Genomic DNA, 16,321 nt, shown 5'->3' with positions numbered 1-16,321 from the left:
ACGTGTGTGTGTGTGTGCAGCATGTGACAAACATACCATGCACAAATGCAATAACAATGCAATATAAAATAATGCAATAATGCATGAAAATGTATTTTTTTTCATTTGTCTAATGTCAAATTTGCACAATTTAGACAATATCGCTTCATATGATAAAATAGATAAGTGAATGTTCCATTAAAAAAAAATCCCAAATTATAAAAATGAAACTGTTCAAGTCTTTGTTTGTTTGTTTTTAAAAAGTGTAACTATGAGCCTAACCTTTCCAAAATTCGACACAACCTAATAGATTGCACCACAAGGTGGTTTTTTGAAGTCATAATTGGAAAAATATGTCATGTTTGAGACAGAACAGAATGGCACATGACCAGAGAGAGCCAATCACAAGCGTCGGCATCAGAACTAGGAAGTGACATGAAACGGGGAAAAAAAAGAGCTTTTGTGGTTATTTTTCAAATGCAACTAAAATTGTAATCATGGAACTTTCCAAAGGCAACTAATATAATTACACATTCTTCCACTAATGTAATAGAGTAAAAATACATACATTTTGTCACTAAATTACATCTCATTACAAGCAATTAGTTCCTCCCCAATACTGTTCACAGAACACATAAAACAGCGTGCATGCGCAGATGACCACACTGCTCTTAAATAACTTAAACAACATGCACTAGTACGTGGCAATGACAACATGGAAGTAAACAATTAGAATGAAACTATACAAACATTACAGAGAATTTAACTTTCCTGGGGTGACCCTCTCTGATTCTGATGTGAAGATATCTATTGATGCCACCATGCCACATATCTGAACTGTGCCACTTGAGAGCAAAAAAATGTGAGACGCGAAACATGCAGTGTAGCTTTCCCTTAATACAGAATCACTACTGCCGACACAGCGGTGTTTCGGAAGACCAATTTCGGCCTCTCATGGGACATTTGCAGACTTTCTCAGCTTTCACTGAGGCACAGCGTGCATCTTAAACCATACACAAAAACCAGACTACTAGATCTTGGCCTCATTCGTAGGCGTTGCTAGTTGATTTCAGACGACAGGCCAACCTCCTGCTTTGGTGATGTGTTGCTCTCTTTGCTCGGTGAGTGGGTGGTGCCCAAAACCTATCGATCTCCAGGGATGAGCTTTTGACCCATGGGCTGAACTCCAAGCAAACAATGGCAGTCTGCTTTTTAAGTTTCACAGCAAACTCCCTCGCTCTGTGTGTGTCCTTGCGTGTGTGCGCGTGTGTTTGTGTGTGAGACAGTTAAGTTGTGGCAAACCCACGTCTCCTTTTAAATGGTCAACATGGATTTTGAACACTTATGTAATGGATGCATGCTAAAATTTTGCTTCACCTTATTTGTGCACCAGGTAAAAAGGCATTATATTTGAAGAGAAGGTGTCTATGCATTTATTCAATATCTTACTTGTGAGCTGAATTATCCATGTACTAATATGCTTTTTGTCCTCACTAATAGTAGCTAGTAAACTAGTAGAATGACTAGGCCACAGAAGCAGAAAAACTAGAGTACGTTACTAGTGAGTTGACAACTGTGTGCTACTAGTGACTACGAGTGACATAAAGTTATACTAGCTAACATCTAGTACTTCACTAGTAGTGTTCAGATGTCACCTACTGCATAGTTTCACTAGTAACATGTAGTTGTTCTATGAGTGCACCCTACTCATTCTACTAGTGCGGAGAAATGTACATAGGCTACAATAGTGCATTACTGTATGCATTGGAAGGCAGTAGTGTAAAAAAAAAAAAAAAACATCACTAGTAAGGCATAGTTGTTATACTAGTGCATCCTAGTCCTTCCAGCACCCTATTCGTTCTATTAGTGCGCTGAATTGTCTTACAGTACTAGTAAGGAAAAAGCGTACTAGTACATGGACAATTTAGCATACTAGTAGGATATCAAATAAATGCTCTAACCCCTTGCAATACACATTATGTGTTCCTATTTATGTAAGTACTGAGACATTCTGGGTCAATTACCTTTTTAAATCATATCATCAAAGAGCTTAATAATTGATCATAAAGCGTTCTAATAGGGAAAAGAAAATGAGCCGGTGCGTAAAATTTCAAAGTGTTCACTAAGTATGATCAGATTAATCTCATCGTGTTCATAATTAGACAACAGGTAAAATGGGATTCTTAGCAGCCAAAGTGATGCAGCGTAGACGCATCACGATTGGGGTGGCTGTGTACAGCATTTGATGTTGCAGTGCCACCACCTGGGACAACTGGAAATAGCAAGAGTGACGCCAACATTAGAATGGACTCAAACAACAGCTGGGCATGCTATAATAAGTACAAACCTCTATCAATCCATCCATTTTGTACCATGTATCATGTCCCGGAATAGCTGGAGCCGATCCCAGCTGATTTGGCCAAGAGGCAGGCTGCACCCTGGACTGCTCCCATATAAGATGGCAACCTTTCACATCCACATTCAAATTTGTACGAGCAGTTAGAAGTCTTCCGTTAAACTAACATGCATGTTTTTGGGTATGTAGGAGGAAGCCAGAATACATGGACAAAACCCATCTAAGCACGGGGAAGACGTAAAGTCCACTCGAGATTCAAACCCATAACCTTCGACTGAGGCAGACGCGCGCTCAGCACGTTCCCACCATGCCTCCAGACTAAAGTTTACACAAGTAAAAACGTCATCATGTATACAATTTATACTGTAAGCAGCGGTTATCAAAGCAAGCAAATCTGAGTAATTATAAGGATAACTGTGTGATGTTTAACATCTGTTGGCAGTGAGACAGCCAAACACAGTCATTAAATGTTGTCTTGCGGGAAATTGTGTGACACAGATACAAAAGAGTCATCCCCAGCCCCAAATGCCTTATTTGCCCTGTGGAAAGGGAATATTTTAATAAGGAGGCTGTACCGCCGGGTAATTCAAAGGCTCATTTGAGGCACAACGAGGCAGCAGGAGAGCAGCATCCACAGCCATAGGAGCATTTCCACCTCTAATGGGCTTATGTCACAAGAGGCAGCAGAAAATTGAAGAAAGAATCCTTCCTTGCTGTTGGCAAAGCACACGCATGTTCGATTCAGGCTAAGAAATTGAAACTACACAGAGACAATGAAAACAAATGCAGGAATATAAACCAATTCAAATTTGCCAATTACTTTTTGACATTGACCTTGTTCTGCAACAATGACACTATTCTGTTTTTCTCTTTCTCCTCATACAGTTGTAAAGGCAATTTATTTCAACAGTTGTCAACAGAAACTAACAGCAAAAAAAAATGTGCATTCTAAAACAAGCTAATCAAAGCTAAGCAAGAAAAGAGCCCCAAAATCAAGGACAAAAATAACATGGAGTGTCCTGAAGGGTCTACCAATATCATAGACGACTGAAGTCGTTGATCTGGGATTGCGATGGCAATGAGAGAGCATGTGTACCATCCAAATATTTTACTGACAGTATGGGCTCTATTTTCGTGACTGGCGTAAATCTGTGTAACTCTGCACAGAGGCAGGTTAAAACTTCAACTTCAACCTATCCTATCCTCTCCTCCTTTTTTAAATGTGGCGCCCTTGAAGCCCACTGAGTCTTTGAAGACTCTGGAGGAAGTGGGATGATTTTAAAAAATATCAAAATGATGATGATGATGATGATGATAATAATAATTATGCGTTCAATGAATTGATTTCTTCAATGACTCAGAGGGTTCGATGCCCGCTATTCACATATTTATGAATGGAATATAGCTAACCTTCAGCACACACGTGTGTGGACCTCAGAAACTGTCTGCCTGTGCCCCGATCAAACTCACCAAAATCCTGTTAGACCAGCGGTCTTACCTATTGTGCCGGACTTGGACATGGTCATCAGGCATAAGTTTAGACAGTCTCATATTCATCTGTCTATTTTCTCTAGCACTTGTGCTCTTTAGGCTGGAGCCTATCCCACTTTGGGCGAGAGGCTGAGTACACCCTAGAGGCTGGTCACCAGCCAATCACAGGGTGGATAGACAAACAATAATTTTGTCTTCAATTAACCGGTTGCGCACGTTTTTGGACTGTGGGAGGAAGCCAGAGGACCCAGAGCCTCAGATTGAGAGACTGTATTTTCTCTCAAATAATTACGTCCCTGAAATGGGAACCTCTAAGGCCTACACCTGTGTCCTTCTTCAATTTAGGGTTTCCCATCTGAGGTTTCTCCTTCTTTTCTTCACTGTAATCGGTCTCATTATTCTGTCCTGTAACGACTCTCTCCACTTCACTTTACACATCATGAGCTGAGGACGCCAGGAAGTTGGAGGCTTTCAGATGTTCGGACTTTTCTGCATTCGGGATCATTTCTTGTGCTGTTTCTTCTTCAACTTTTAGCACTCCCTGTCTGAGCTGAGCGTACGGAAGAAAAACGTCGTTGCTCAGGTCAGGTCAGTTATGTAGCTGCTCCTCAGGTCCTCCTCTTCCGCTGAGTCCAGTGCTGACAAGCTATAAATCATTACCCTCATGTACTTGTGTTCAAACTGCACTCATCACTTCTCCACTCTTGTGTCATTTCCTTATTTTATAGCATAAGCTATCTCATATTAGTATTAGGTAAATTGGTAGAATTGGTTTACTGTGGTGCCATTACATGGTAAAATAATCTGCCAAGCAAAATGAACACCTTGAATGTGAATAATTTTACCCATCTATTGTCTTTTGTTTGTACAATGTCACCTGGAGTCTGCTGCAGCTCTGCACAGAAGGCTGCAATCTGTATAGCAGATCTATAACTATAATGTATTACTTATTGGGCTACTGTATAAAGGGTGCCAGGTGAGGTGCTCCCTCATGTTCCCAGGCTGTTTGAACCTATACCTAAAAACGGAGTGCCCGGAGAAAACCCACGCAGGCACAGGGAGAACATGCAAACTCCACGAGGTGGATGCGCTCATCTAAAACATAATACATTCTTTATCAAATGAAATCTTTGTGAAATAACAAATGAAGGCAGATTCAGCTCCAAGAAGTGGTCTTATACTATATTTTGTTAAACAGCACAATACTGTAGGCTCACCGGGCAGATGACTAAAACAGGAACAAGGCTGCCGTGGATATAAAAAGTAAACACACGGCTGTCACAACTCACTTTGATTGGCCCGCGAAGCCCAATAGAAGACTTTGTGTGCGGACATGTGACTTTGTCGTGTCGTTCGATTGGCGAACCTGAGTGTGACGTCACTGCGGTACTCACCGGTGGATTGGAGCAACGGCGCCCGATGCGGAAGTCGAAACGAAAGTGTAAAAATAAATCGCGCACACAATTATTGATAAAAGAAAGTCGCGAACAGCATGTAGGTCGTCGTAAATGTAACGGAGTAACTGTAGCGCGTCACTACCGCCCTCTGACCGTCACCAGTAAATATGAAGCACATCAATAAGATCAAAGCCGTACTTCTTTCCTCCTTGAAGCATTGGTCATACGTCATAAAGAGTATCGTACGTCATCATCATTTGATCTCTTTGATGCCTTTATCTCATCCCTCCTATAAAAGTTCTGCACGTGTTTCACTGTGAATTCATGCCAACGTCAATGAAGACAGAGTGCGTTGCTCTTGGAGTGAATCGTCTTCCTTCTTTGGAAAAGTTGAGCAGGTAAGGAATCCTGACTTTATTTAGTCAAATAGAGTTGATTGTGTTGTGTTTCTGTATATGTATCATGCTTCCACGTGAGCTAAATAGTGGAAAGCATTCCATTATTTGTACACTTCTCTCGCAAAAGACAAGTGGCTGATGTCAAGTGTATGTTTTTATTTCACAGGGTAAATATTGCTGATTGTTAACTTTTAAACTTGTAACAATGCAAAAAAAAAAAGTTATGAATGTCAGTGTTTGTATTTTCCAGTGTACACAAGGTGACGATGCGGTGCCTCCTTTGGCCGTTTGCCCTCCTGGGAGCGCTTTGCAGCAGTGGTCCGGCGAGCGCTCTAGACATCGGCGTGAACGGCGAGCACTACCACGCCGCCAGGGGGTCAGATGTCAAGCTGGCCTGCCCGTACACTCACACCGTGAGCACCACGCAGTACACGGAGATCATGTGGAGTATTGTGTCCGGACCAGAAGAGAGGCACGTCATTTGGTTCACCAACGGCCACTTGTATCCTGATCTGGACAAAGCACTGGAGGGCAGGGTCCACTTCATATCGTCCGATCCCCACAACGGAGACGCTTCCATCATCATCAGAGACCTTCGTCTCTCAGACTCCGGGAAGTACCGGTGCTTCGTGAAGAAGTTACCAGAACTGGACTTTAAGAGCGTGGAGCTGACGGTCATTGAGGCGCCCGGTCAGCCTCAGTGCAGTGTGGACAGGGAATTTGCAGGAGGCTATGGCGTGACGCTGAAATGCAAATCCTCACACGGCAGCCATCCTCTGAGGTACACCTGGGCCAAGACCAGCGGAAACCAGGTCTTGCCTGCTAATGCCGTCGTTGACACCGTGGGAGGCACCTTGCGTGTGGACAACACCGGCGAGCGGAACTGCGGGAGCTATCGCTGCACGGCGGACAGCATGGTGGACACCAAACACTGCGAGCTTGTCCTCAAGTGTCCGCCGCCGTCCCAACCACACACAGACGTCGACAGTCCGCAGTCCCTTTCGACCACCGCAGTCGCCTCCATTGCTGTCTTCGTCACCATCAGCGTGCTCGGCCTTGTCGCCATCGCCGCTGCCTTCTACTGGCACCGACAAAGGTCCGTGGACTTGAACGACAAAATAGCTATATAATAGATTATTTCGTCTTTTGTGTAACAACACAAAATGGGACTACCACGGCCGGCGTTTGACCACCAGCAGCATTTTTCTTAGTTTGTTTTTGCATTCTTAAACATTGACTTTTTTCATGATGTTATCTTAGAATTTTTGACTGCAGCGGCCTTTTAATTTGCACTTTAATTCTCTCAAGTGTAAAGATGTCCATTTTCTTTATGTTTTAGTCTTGATACATTTGTAAATAAAGGCCAGAAAATGGAAAGGATTTACAGTATTTGTTTTACGAACGATGAAATGTTTTGAATTTTTAGTATGAGAATTTGTAACTCGATAAGAGCGACACATGACTTCTGTACTCTGGTTCAACTCAAGGAGCAAGGAATGGGTAAAAGGATGTAACAGGTAAACACAAATATCTATTTATTACCGTTAATTAACAAAAGGCAGAATCACAATTCAGATTCAATTCCCCAGTACGAAAGTTTGAAAATGATTTATCGTCCTTAGTATCGTATGCCACAAAAACCTGTCATTTGAACAGGGGTGTGTAGACTTTAGCCATGTTGTCGCTGGTGAAAGTTTCCAAAATGATCCCTTGTAAAATGTGCACTCCAGAGTCGCGTTGATGTTCAGCTCGCCATCCCTGTGTGTCTCTAAAAAGTCAACCCATCGCTTTTTTCCATTTCCTCATTTTTTGGGAGCTTAAATAACGTCACCGAGCTCTTCTGTAAATTTAGGCATCCGGCAAAGACGCATTTTCGGGGTGGAGCCGTCGTTAGCTTGCTGACTGCACGCTCGAGTGGTAAATGGGCCTTGTTACGCAACCTCAGCAGCTAACACTCAACTGAACAGCCCAACGAAATGGCATCACCTTGTACTTACAGTATATAGTGCAGAACTCGCACGCAAAAGTATATGGTATATAGCGAGGGAGGGAACGACACCTGCGTATCAGACGCTTTCTGCTCTTTCTCAAAACACGCCAGCTCGAAGTGATCAGCAGAGTTCGGAATGCTTCGCCAGGCACCCGTAGCTGACTGCGTTTCTTCCCCCGTCGATTGACTTTCCCGATCCGCTGGTCACGTATTCCTTTTCGCTTGGAAAGCCAAAGAAACTCTTGCCGCTGACGGAACCATTTGTACGATCAAATACCACGCAAAGCATTGTGAAATTGCTAAATCATACGACGACAAATTACACAAGGATGGGAACGACGGCATGGAACGATAGCGCACAACGCCGAACGAACAGGCTGTTTGGCTCGTGTGACGTCTCGGCGCCCGATAGAACCGAAGACCAGAAGGCGCTGGATGAAAGAAGTAGAAGGCGCATCCTGAATCATATTTATCAATTTAACTGCTGTATAGCTGCTATATAATCACTTCGAAATGGCAGATGTGGTTGGTAAAGGGGTTCTAGACTTAAGAACATTTTTAACATCTTTGTCCTTTGACCTTTAAGTGTTTTATTATCCAAATTATGGCTTGGTTTAAAAACACAACACCACCGTAAGTTTTGGAACACTCATTTAGTTTTCAAAATAATAATTATTATTTTTATTTTTTTTGCAACAAAAAAATCTTATGAAAAAAATAATCTAGGAGTTAACACTTTGTGAGTCATTTTGTTTCACAATAAAACATCCATTCATTTTCTGAGCCGCTTCTCACTAGGGTCGCGGGCGTGCTGGAGCCTATCCCAGCTATCATCAGGGTGCACCTTGAACTGGTTGCCAGCCAATCGCAGGGCACATATAAAACAACCATTCGCACTCACATTCACACCTACGGGCAATTTAGAGTTGTCAATTAACCTAGCATGCGTGTTTTTGGGATGTGGGAGGAAACCGCAGTGCCCGGAGAAAACCCACGCAGGCACGGGGAGAACATGCAAACTCCACACAGGCGGAGCCGGGGATTGAACCCCGGTCCTCAGAACTGTGAGGCAGACGCTCTAACCAGTCGTCCACCGTGCCGCCCTGATTAAACATTTTAGATGAAATTATAAACCCATACAAAAATAGAGCACAACTGCCAATCTTCTTACTACAAACAAAGCATCGTGTGTTTCGATTGAGTTTGTGGCAGCCAGCGGTGTCCAATAGGAAGCGCTTCACCTGATTCAGACAATACCCGGCAGCCCGTGTTTTTTCTCTACCCGCTTCAAGAAAGGTGATGTCTACAGAGTCCATCGCCACCGTGGAAAGCGGGAGTCTTGTCCAAAGAACATCGCACGTGATGCTTCTGAGACTCCAGAAGTCACGCCTTTTCATTCTTTGAATTGCTGTTTGCAACCTTGTTGTGTCCACAAGCAACAGACAAGTGCAAGGGAGCAACAACACCGCAAGGCTGCAGAGATGTCGCAGTGGGATTGCTCCAAAGTTGCAAAATGACTTGAAGCAATAGGTAGACTGGGAAATGGGTTTGAGATATTTATTCAACATCCTCGCCATCCAGCTTAAGGTCCATGTACTAGTGGTACGCTCTGTCCTCGCGAGTATGACGATTCGGTGCACTTGTAGAACGACTGGTTTTACTTGTGAGGTAAAACTGCACTAGTTGACGTGTGCCTCTTGTACCTATTAGGAAGAGGTAGATGTTAACGACTAGTTGTGTCCTCTCTCCACTGCTCTTCTCTCTCTACACGAACGACTGCACCTCAGCGCACCCGACTGTCAAACTCCTGAAGTTTGCAGATGACACCACTGTCATCGGCCTCATCAAGGACAGTGACGAGTCTGCATATCGACAGGAAGCGGAGCGGCTGGAGCTGTGGTGCGGCCGACACAACCTGGAGCTGAATATGCTCAAGACTGTAGAGATGATCGTGGACTTCAGGAGGCATCCTTCGCCACAGCTGCCCCTCACGTTGTCCAGCTGCCTTGTGTCAACCGTCGAGACCGGCAAGTTCCTGGGAATTACAGTCTCTCAGAACCTGATGTGGGAGACCAACATCAACTCCGTCCTCAAAAAGGCCCAGCAGAGGATGTACTTCCTGCGGCTTCTGAGAAAGCACGGCCTGCCACCGGAGCTGCTGAGGCAGTTCTACACAGCGGTCATCGAATCAGACCTGTGTTCTTCCATCGCAGTCTGGTTTGGTGCTGCTACAAAAAAGGACACACTCCGACTGCAACGGACAATCAAAACTGCTGAAAGGATTGTCGGTACCCCCCTACCGACCCTTGAGGACTTGCACGCTGCCAGAACTAAGACAAGCGCGTGAAAAAACCTCTCGGACCCTGCGCATCCCGGTCACCAGCTCTTCCAGCGCCTTCCCTCAGGTAGGCGCTACCGATCAATGCAAACTAGAACTAGTAGACATTCCAACAGCTTCTTCCCTCTTGCGATCAACTTCTTAAACACCTGACCTACAATTCCATTACAACATGCTGGCAATTTTTTGACTTCGTTGTCACATTTCTGTGGGGCCAATTATGTATTACTCGTGCACTCACTGTAGTTGTCTTGCCATGCTGCACTATTTGCATATACTGGCCACTCTTGCCAGAGTAGCATCTGCTCCATTGCACACTGTTTGAGGAGTATCTGTAACATTTGCACAACCGACATTGTCCCAGATTATCGCACTACTCGTCACTTTAAACCGCATACACTCCTTGAAGTCTCAGCGCCCCTTGCACAATGGTCATTGCACCGGTCTATTGCGATATTGGTCATTCGAACTGCTCTAGGTGCTAGAGGACTCTGCATCTTTTTGCACAATTGTTTTTGTCAATGTCTTTGTTTTTTGTCAATGTCTTTGTCTCCAACATGCTGGAAATTTTTTGACTTGAGTTCGTTGTCACATTTTTGTGGGGCCAATTATACATTACTCGTGCACTCACTGTAGTTGTCTCGCCACGCTGCACTATTTGCATATCTGTTGTTGACAAATACTGGCCACTCATGCCAGAATAGCATCTGCTCCATAAGCACACTGATTGAGGAGTATCTTCAACATTTGCACAACCAACATTGTCCCAGATTATCGCACTACTCGTCACTTTAAACCGCATACACTCATTGAAGTTTTGGCGCCCTTTGCACAATGGTCATTGCACCGGACTATTGCAATATTAGTCATTCGAACTGCTCTAAGTGCTAGAGGACTCTGCATCTTTTTGCACAATTGTCAAAAAAAAAAAAAAAAAGGAAAAAAAATGTATCAGCATTACCAGATAACTAGCAACCCTTTACTGCTCAGTGACTGTTTTTTTTTTTTTTTGTCAATGTCTTTATGTCTCAAAAGTGTCTGTTGTCGGAATAGAGCGGCTCCAACTACCGGAGACAAATTCCTTGTGTGTTTTTTGGACATACTTGGCAAATAAAGATGATTCTTATTCTGATTCTGAATTTTACATCACTATTGGTTCTACTCACATGCAGTTGTCAACGAGTGCAGTTTTGCCACCCGAGCAACATGCAGTTGTCTCGCTGGAATGCCAAAATTGTACTTCTCGCGAGGATAAAGAATGTACTAGTACTTGCACCTTAAGTAGGATATAGGATAAATGTTCAAGCGACTTTAAAAAGGGGAATTTGGAGTACTTATAAACTACTCGACACCTGTCCATTATGTTTGTTTATTAAAATCATTATACAAATGAGGGCAAAACGGAGGCTGTGCAACAATTTTGAACATGTCCAAATCACAGACTTCTTGAGGCAAGACATACTTTCCTGAGTAACTGTGCAGCACAAGAATGTTTGAACTTTTGATTCGACCATCACCAGCTTTGTGGCTATTCAATCAGAGAACATAGTTGAAACTTGCTTTTTAAAAAAAAAAAAAAAAAAAAGGACGTTTACAGTCATGTTCATCGTTGGTCAATAATGGCACCTGGTCGTTTCAAGTGTCCTGCCCATTGCAAAATCGACTACTTCTTCCCCATGATGAAGCTAGGGACCTCAGCATCATCATCAGCCTCTTTTTCCTCCTCGTCCTTCTTTTCGTCTTCACTGCTATCATCGGGTCTTCTCTCCGCGTCTCCATCTCCTTGGTCTTGTTTGGCTTTTTTCGCCATTAACGTCTTCTGCTTCATCTTTTCTCGCTTCTTCCTGCGCTTTGCCGTCCTCTCATCGGCTTCCCGTTGGTTTTGTTCCACTTTGTCCAAGTAAGCCTGCTCCTTGCTTTGCTTCACGGACATTTTGTCCAAAAAGTCTTGTCTCTGATACTCTCGGCGTCGGAGGTGCCGATAAACGTGGAACTCACCGCTGCCAGCGCCGGCGCTGGAGCCCATCACATCTCGGACGAACTCGGGCGGAGCCCGAGGGTTCCATTCTTTCTGTCGGTCCGGGATTGCAGCGGGTTTATCGGGGTTCCGCATCAACCTCTCCAACTTGAGGCGTTGTTCTTCCGCAGGAGTTTTGGCAATGACCAGCGGCTGGCCGCCCTTCCCTCCGGGTTTCGACGTTTTGTTGTTTTTCGGATCGTGCCCCGCCATCTTGCTGAGCGACTGTAACATTAATTACTTCCGCCTTGGTCGAGTGACCCGGAAGTTTTTAATGCTTTTCTGTAGTTATTTCTCAAAACGATTTTATTTGCTACTCTAATTCAACGGAATATTCACTGGTTACTTTATTTGAAATGTTATAATTTTATTTAAGCTTTGGTAAACATTGTTTACTTCGCTGTTTAATAATTTAATTGTGTAACAAATATACGATCGACGTATCTGTCAACCAATGATAAATCAGAGTATAATTTGCTCGGGGGGAGCTAACCAATACATAACGTCCATTGTTCAGTTGTCCCGCCTCTCCGTGACTTGCTTAAGGTTTTTTTTTTTTTTTTGAGAGTGGCTGAGCTCTGGTGTTGAAGCAATACACGCACATTTCTTTTCATTTCTTCTCTTCGTTTAAACATAAAACCGTCAAAGCAGGATGAATAGCTTACTAAAATACACTTCTCGGTGTTTGCGGTTCGGAGCGGCGTACTCTCTACCCGGACAAGCCGAAGGACGCGTGTGGACGGCCTCTACACGACTCTTGTGCGCGGCGTCGGACCTCCAAAAAGACCTTGGCAAGATGGTGAAGAAGGACAAGGTGGTGGTTTTTATGAAGGGGACTCCAGCTCAGCCCATGTGTGGTTTCAGCAACGCCGTGGTCCAGATTCTGCGGATGCACGGAGTAGACGAGTACGCTACGTACAACGTGTTGGCCGACGAGGAGCTCCGAGAAGGTCAGCCCATTTAGATAACAGCAGCAACAAGTTGTCATTTGAGGTTAATGTCAACCTTTTTAGTCCGAAATTCTCCAGTGAAAACCTGTCGCGCAACCATCATCGTTCAATGACTCATCGCTATTTCTTTATTTGACGTTCTTGTAGACGTCGTGACATCATAAACGTTCCTGGCCAACTCACCTAAGGTTGACTCCGACTTTTATCAGCATTGTGCAGAAGCCTCGTAGGGTGTGGTTGCTTCGAAACAGCCGTTCGAAATTCATGTCGCTTCCAGGGGATTTTGGGCGAAGCCCCTACGACCATTTGCACTGACGTTACCTGTACAAACCAAGAGAGGAAGCAGGAAGTAAGACACATGAACTCAACAACAGTCCATTTCCCAGGGGAGTATTACGCAGCCACTGAGGTGGCAAGTATTTACTGTCACTACTCAACCAGATGTACAGATATTTACTCAGGTAAAAGCAGAAGTACTGGTTGAGCTCCTGTATATAAGTAAAAGTAAACTCGTAGAGACATATGCTCCTGAAGTACAAAAATGATATTCAATACGCTGTGGGAAATGTGTTGGTCGATTCATGGATCAAACACCTGCTGTGATTGGATTTGTTTGGCAGGACTTGTCAAGTGGCCTAATATCCATTATAAATGGAAATGTCCAAGGGACTCTTGTGAAGAAGGCGAATTGTAGAGTTAAACAAGTTGGAAGAAGCCTTTTCTATTCATTTGTAAAAGACAGATTCCAAGATCAGTTCAAACGATTGTACATACAAGTTACCGTATTTTCTCGGCGCACCGAATTAAAAGGCGCAGTCTCAGTTACGGGGGCCTATTTCTGTATTTAACACATACATAAGGCGCACCGTGTTATTGGGCGCAGGCATGGTCAAACATACGCTATCGTAAAACATACGGTAGCGTGCATGCACGCTAAAACAATGGTTTTAAAAAGGCAACGGGAGCAAAACTGAGTTCGGTTGTACTTTATTGAAGTAATTAACAATGTACGCACGTTATTTTTTGATGAATCCTCATCCACAAATCCATCAAAGTCCTCATCTTCAGTATCCGAAAGGAACAGCTGGGCAAGTTGTCCATCAAACACGGCAGGTTCGAGTCAGTCTCGTTGCCGTGCGGCTCCTTAGAAATGATGCCGGCTTTTACGAAGGCTCGAACAACAGTTCAAGCAGACACGTTAGCCCAAGCATCCACAATCCATTCACAAATTGTGGCGCAATTCGCCCGGCGCTGCCTCCTAGTCTTAGTAAAGCTGTGTTGGCCATCTGTCATCCATGGCTCCCACGCCGCTCGCAACTTCACTTTGAACGCCCTGCTTACACCGATGTCCAGCGGTTGGAGTTCCTTAGTCAAGCCTCTCGGAATGATGGCAAGCTTCCTCACTTGCTGCACATGGCAGAGTTATTGCACTCAGTCAAATGGTGACTTGAGACGCTTCTCCCGGCTGTTCTTTGCTCATTAATCCATTGCTCCAGTTGGTCTTCCAACTCGGGCCACCTCGCCTTGTTTCCGCGTTTTGTTTTTCTTTTTTTTCCCCACGGAAACTCAGCTTTGTCTTCTTGACTTGGCGAAGCTCGTTTTTCTGCTTCCTCCACTCCCGAACCATGGATTCGTTGATCTTGAATTCTCTTGCGACTGCTCGATTCCCATGTTCCTCCGCGTAACTGATAGCTTGCAGTTTAAACTGTGCTTCGTAAGTGCCATTTTCGGGGGTCCTTAGCCAAAACGATGTTGTTGTGCACAATGCACACCCCGACGCTATATACCTACTGGGGGCGTGGCTTTAGCGTCTTCCTTCAGGCACCCTTTACGTCCGCATGCTGTCCTCAGCCACGTCCGCTTTTCCTCTGTATAAGCAGCGTGTCGGCAAGAAATGCTCCCTGTCAGTCAAGCGGTCTAAAAAAAAGTAAAACGAACGCTCATCACACAACATTTATTCATGTTGGAACTTGGTGCACACACAATGCGCGCCGCATTATAAGGCGCCCTGTCCATTTTGGAGAACATTTAAGACTTTTAAGCGTGCCTTATGGTTGGGAAAATACGGTATTTGGATGTGACATCACTTTGCCTATTTCTGGAAGTTCTTCACATTTGCCTCAAATCAACAGCTCAGTGCAGTTGGATGTTCCAACAGGACATGAATCACAGCAAGTCAGGGGGAATTACTTTTTCACACAGTGCCAGGTAGCTTTGAATTATATAACTTTATTCATAAGTAAAATTACCATTTATAAAAAAATAATAATAATAAATTAAAAAAAACTACATTTTATGTTTACATGGGTTATCTTAAACATTAAATCAGAATCATCTTTATTTGCCAAGTATGTAAAAAAAAAAAAAAAAAAAAAAAAAAAATTGTCTCCTGTAGTTGGAGCCGCTCTCATACGACAACAGAAAATACTTTTGGGGTATAAAAACACAGGATGGAGAATCACTGAGCAATGAAAGGTTACTGGTAATGTGGTAATGGTGATACTTTTTTTGGGGGGGGGGACAATTGTGCAAATGATGCAGTGTGAAATGACTAATAGAGTGATAATCTGGTACAGTGACCATTGTGCAAATGGTGGAGACTTAAAGAAATTTAAGCAGTTTAAAGTGACTTGTAGTGCGATAATCATCAACAGTGTCAATTGTCCATCTTATGTTATTATTTGACAAGTCTGAACCATTGTGTTTTGCTTCCCACAGGAGTCAAAATGTTCTCCAACTGGCCAACGATCCCTCAGGTCTACTTCAATGGAGAGTTTGTGGGAGGCTGTGACATCCTCCTCCAGATGCACCAGAATGGTGATCTGGTGGATGAGCTGAAGAAGCTGGGCGTCCAGTCTGCATTATTGGATGCTGAAAAAGACTCCAAGTAGATGAGGAAGATCCTAGATGAGAACTTAAATGTGCTTAAAAACACATTTACTCGGTTGAATCTCACTTGTTGTACTCGCCAGACAAAATTGACTCTTCTGACTGACAATGTAGATGTGATTGAGGGCTAAATGTATGAGCAGTTTAGGGGGCAGGACAGTGGATTCTGAGATTCCCTGAATTCTAACCTGGAATTATCTTTTAAATAAGTAGCACACACGAGCATTGTTAAACAGAAATGTTGGTTGTCTCATCACAACTTCCTGAAAAAGGCTGACCCCAACACTGAGCTACGAGCTTTAATACTGAAATGACTCCTCAGGATGACTTCACACCATTGTTCAAGTTGGACCAGAATGCAATGTCATCGCACCAGAAAACATCCAAATACACTTGTGTAAAGAAGGGACAATTTTGTCTTGAATTATTATTGATTAAAGTGAATATTGCTAAGAGAGGTTTTATAATGTACACGCTTGACATTGTTGTGTGATCACCATGGCACCAACAACAACT

At 43.7% G+C, this 16,321-nt stretch overlaps 3 protein-coding genes, 1 long non-coding RNA gene and 1 other non-coding gene across 5 annotated transcripts; 2 read left to right on the top strand and 3 right to left on the bottom strand.

The window, feature by feature from the left end:
- LOC133467972 (uncharacterized) lies at positions 1-5,104 on the bottom strand. The gene is made up of 3 exons (XR_009785341.1): positions 5,044-5,104; positions 2,327-2,445; positions 1-2,251 (listed from the first exon to the last, which is right to left on the bottom strand). It is a non-coding gene; the product is annotated as an uncharacterized LOC133467972 (long non-coding RNA).
- Positions 5,105-5,301: 197 nt separating this feature from the next.
- Positions 5,302-7,069, top strand: LOC133467969 (coxsackievirus and adenovirus receptor homolog). The gene is made up of 2 exons (XM_061753230.1): positions 5,302-5,621; positions 5,872-7,069. The coding sequence occupies exons 1-2, from the start codon at positions 5,548-5,550 to the stop codon at positions 6,749-6,751; spliced, it is 954 nt and encodes a 317-aa protein (XP_061609214.1). The 5' UTR covers positions 5,302-5,547; the 3' UTR covers positions 6,752-7,069.
- A 1,743-nt stretch (positions 7,070-8,812) lies between these two features.
- Positions 8,813-9,074, bottom strand: LOC133468758 (small Cajal body-specific RNA 13). The gene has a single exon (XR_009785568.1). It is a non-coding gene; the product is annotated as a small Cajal body-specific RNA 13 (non-coding RNA).
- A 2,228-nt stretch (positions 9,075-11,302) lies between these two features.
- Positions 11,303-12,450, bottom strand: prkrip1 (PRKR interacting protein 1). The gene has a single exon (XM_061753231.1). The coding sequence runs from the start codon at positions 12,198-12,200 to the stop codon at positions 11,613-11,615; it is 588 nt and encodes a 195-aa protein (XP_061609215.1). The 5' UTR covers positions 12,201-12,450; the 3' UTR covers positions 11,303-11,612.
- A 45-nt stretch (positions 12,451-12,495) lies between these two features.
- glrx5 (glutaredoxin 5 homolog (S. cerevisiae)) lies at positions 12,496-16,262 on the top strand. The gene is made up of 2 exons (XM_061753232.1): positions 12,496-12,916; positions 15,635-16,262. The coding sequence occupies exons 1-2, from the start codon at positions 12,619-12,621 to the stop codon at positions 15,805-15,807; spliced, it is 471 nt and encodes a 156-aa protein (XP_061609216.1). The 5' UTR covers positions 12,496-12,618; the 3' UTR covers positions 15,808-16,262.
- The last annotated feature ends 59 nt before the right edge of the window (positions 16,263-16,321 follow it).

This window comes from Phyllopteryx taeniolatus, chromosome 18, assembly GCF_024500385.1.
Source record: "Phyllopteryx taeniolatus isolate TA_2022b chromosome 18, UOR_Ptae_1.2, whole genome shotgun sequence".
Taxonomy (NCBI): domain Eukaryota; kingdom Metazoa; phylum Chordata; class Actinopteri; order Syngnathiformes; family Syngnathidae; genus Phyllopteryx; species Phyllopteryx taeniolatus.
The sequence above is the reverse complement of the archived record's forward strand: the minus strand, read 5'-3'. Positions and strand labels throughout refer to the sequence as shown.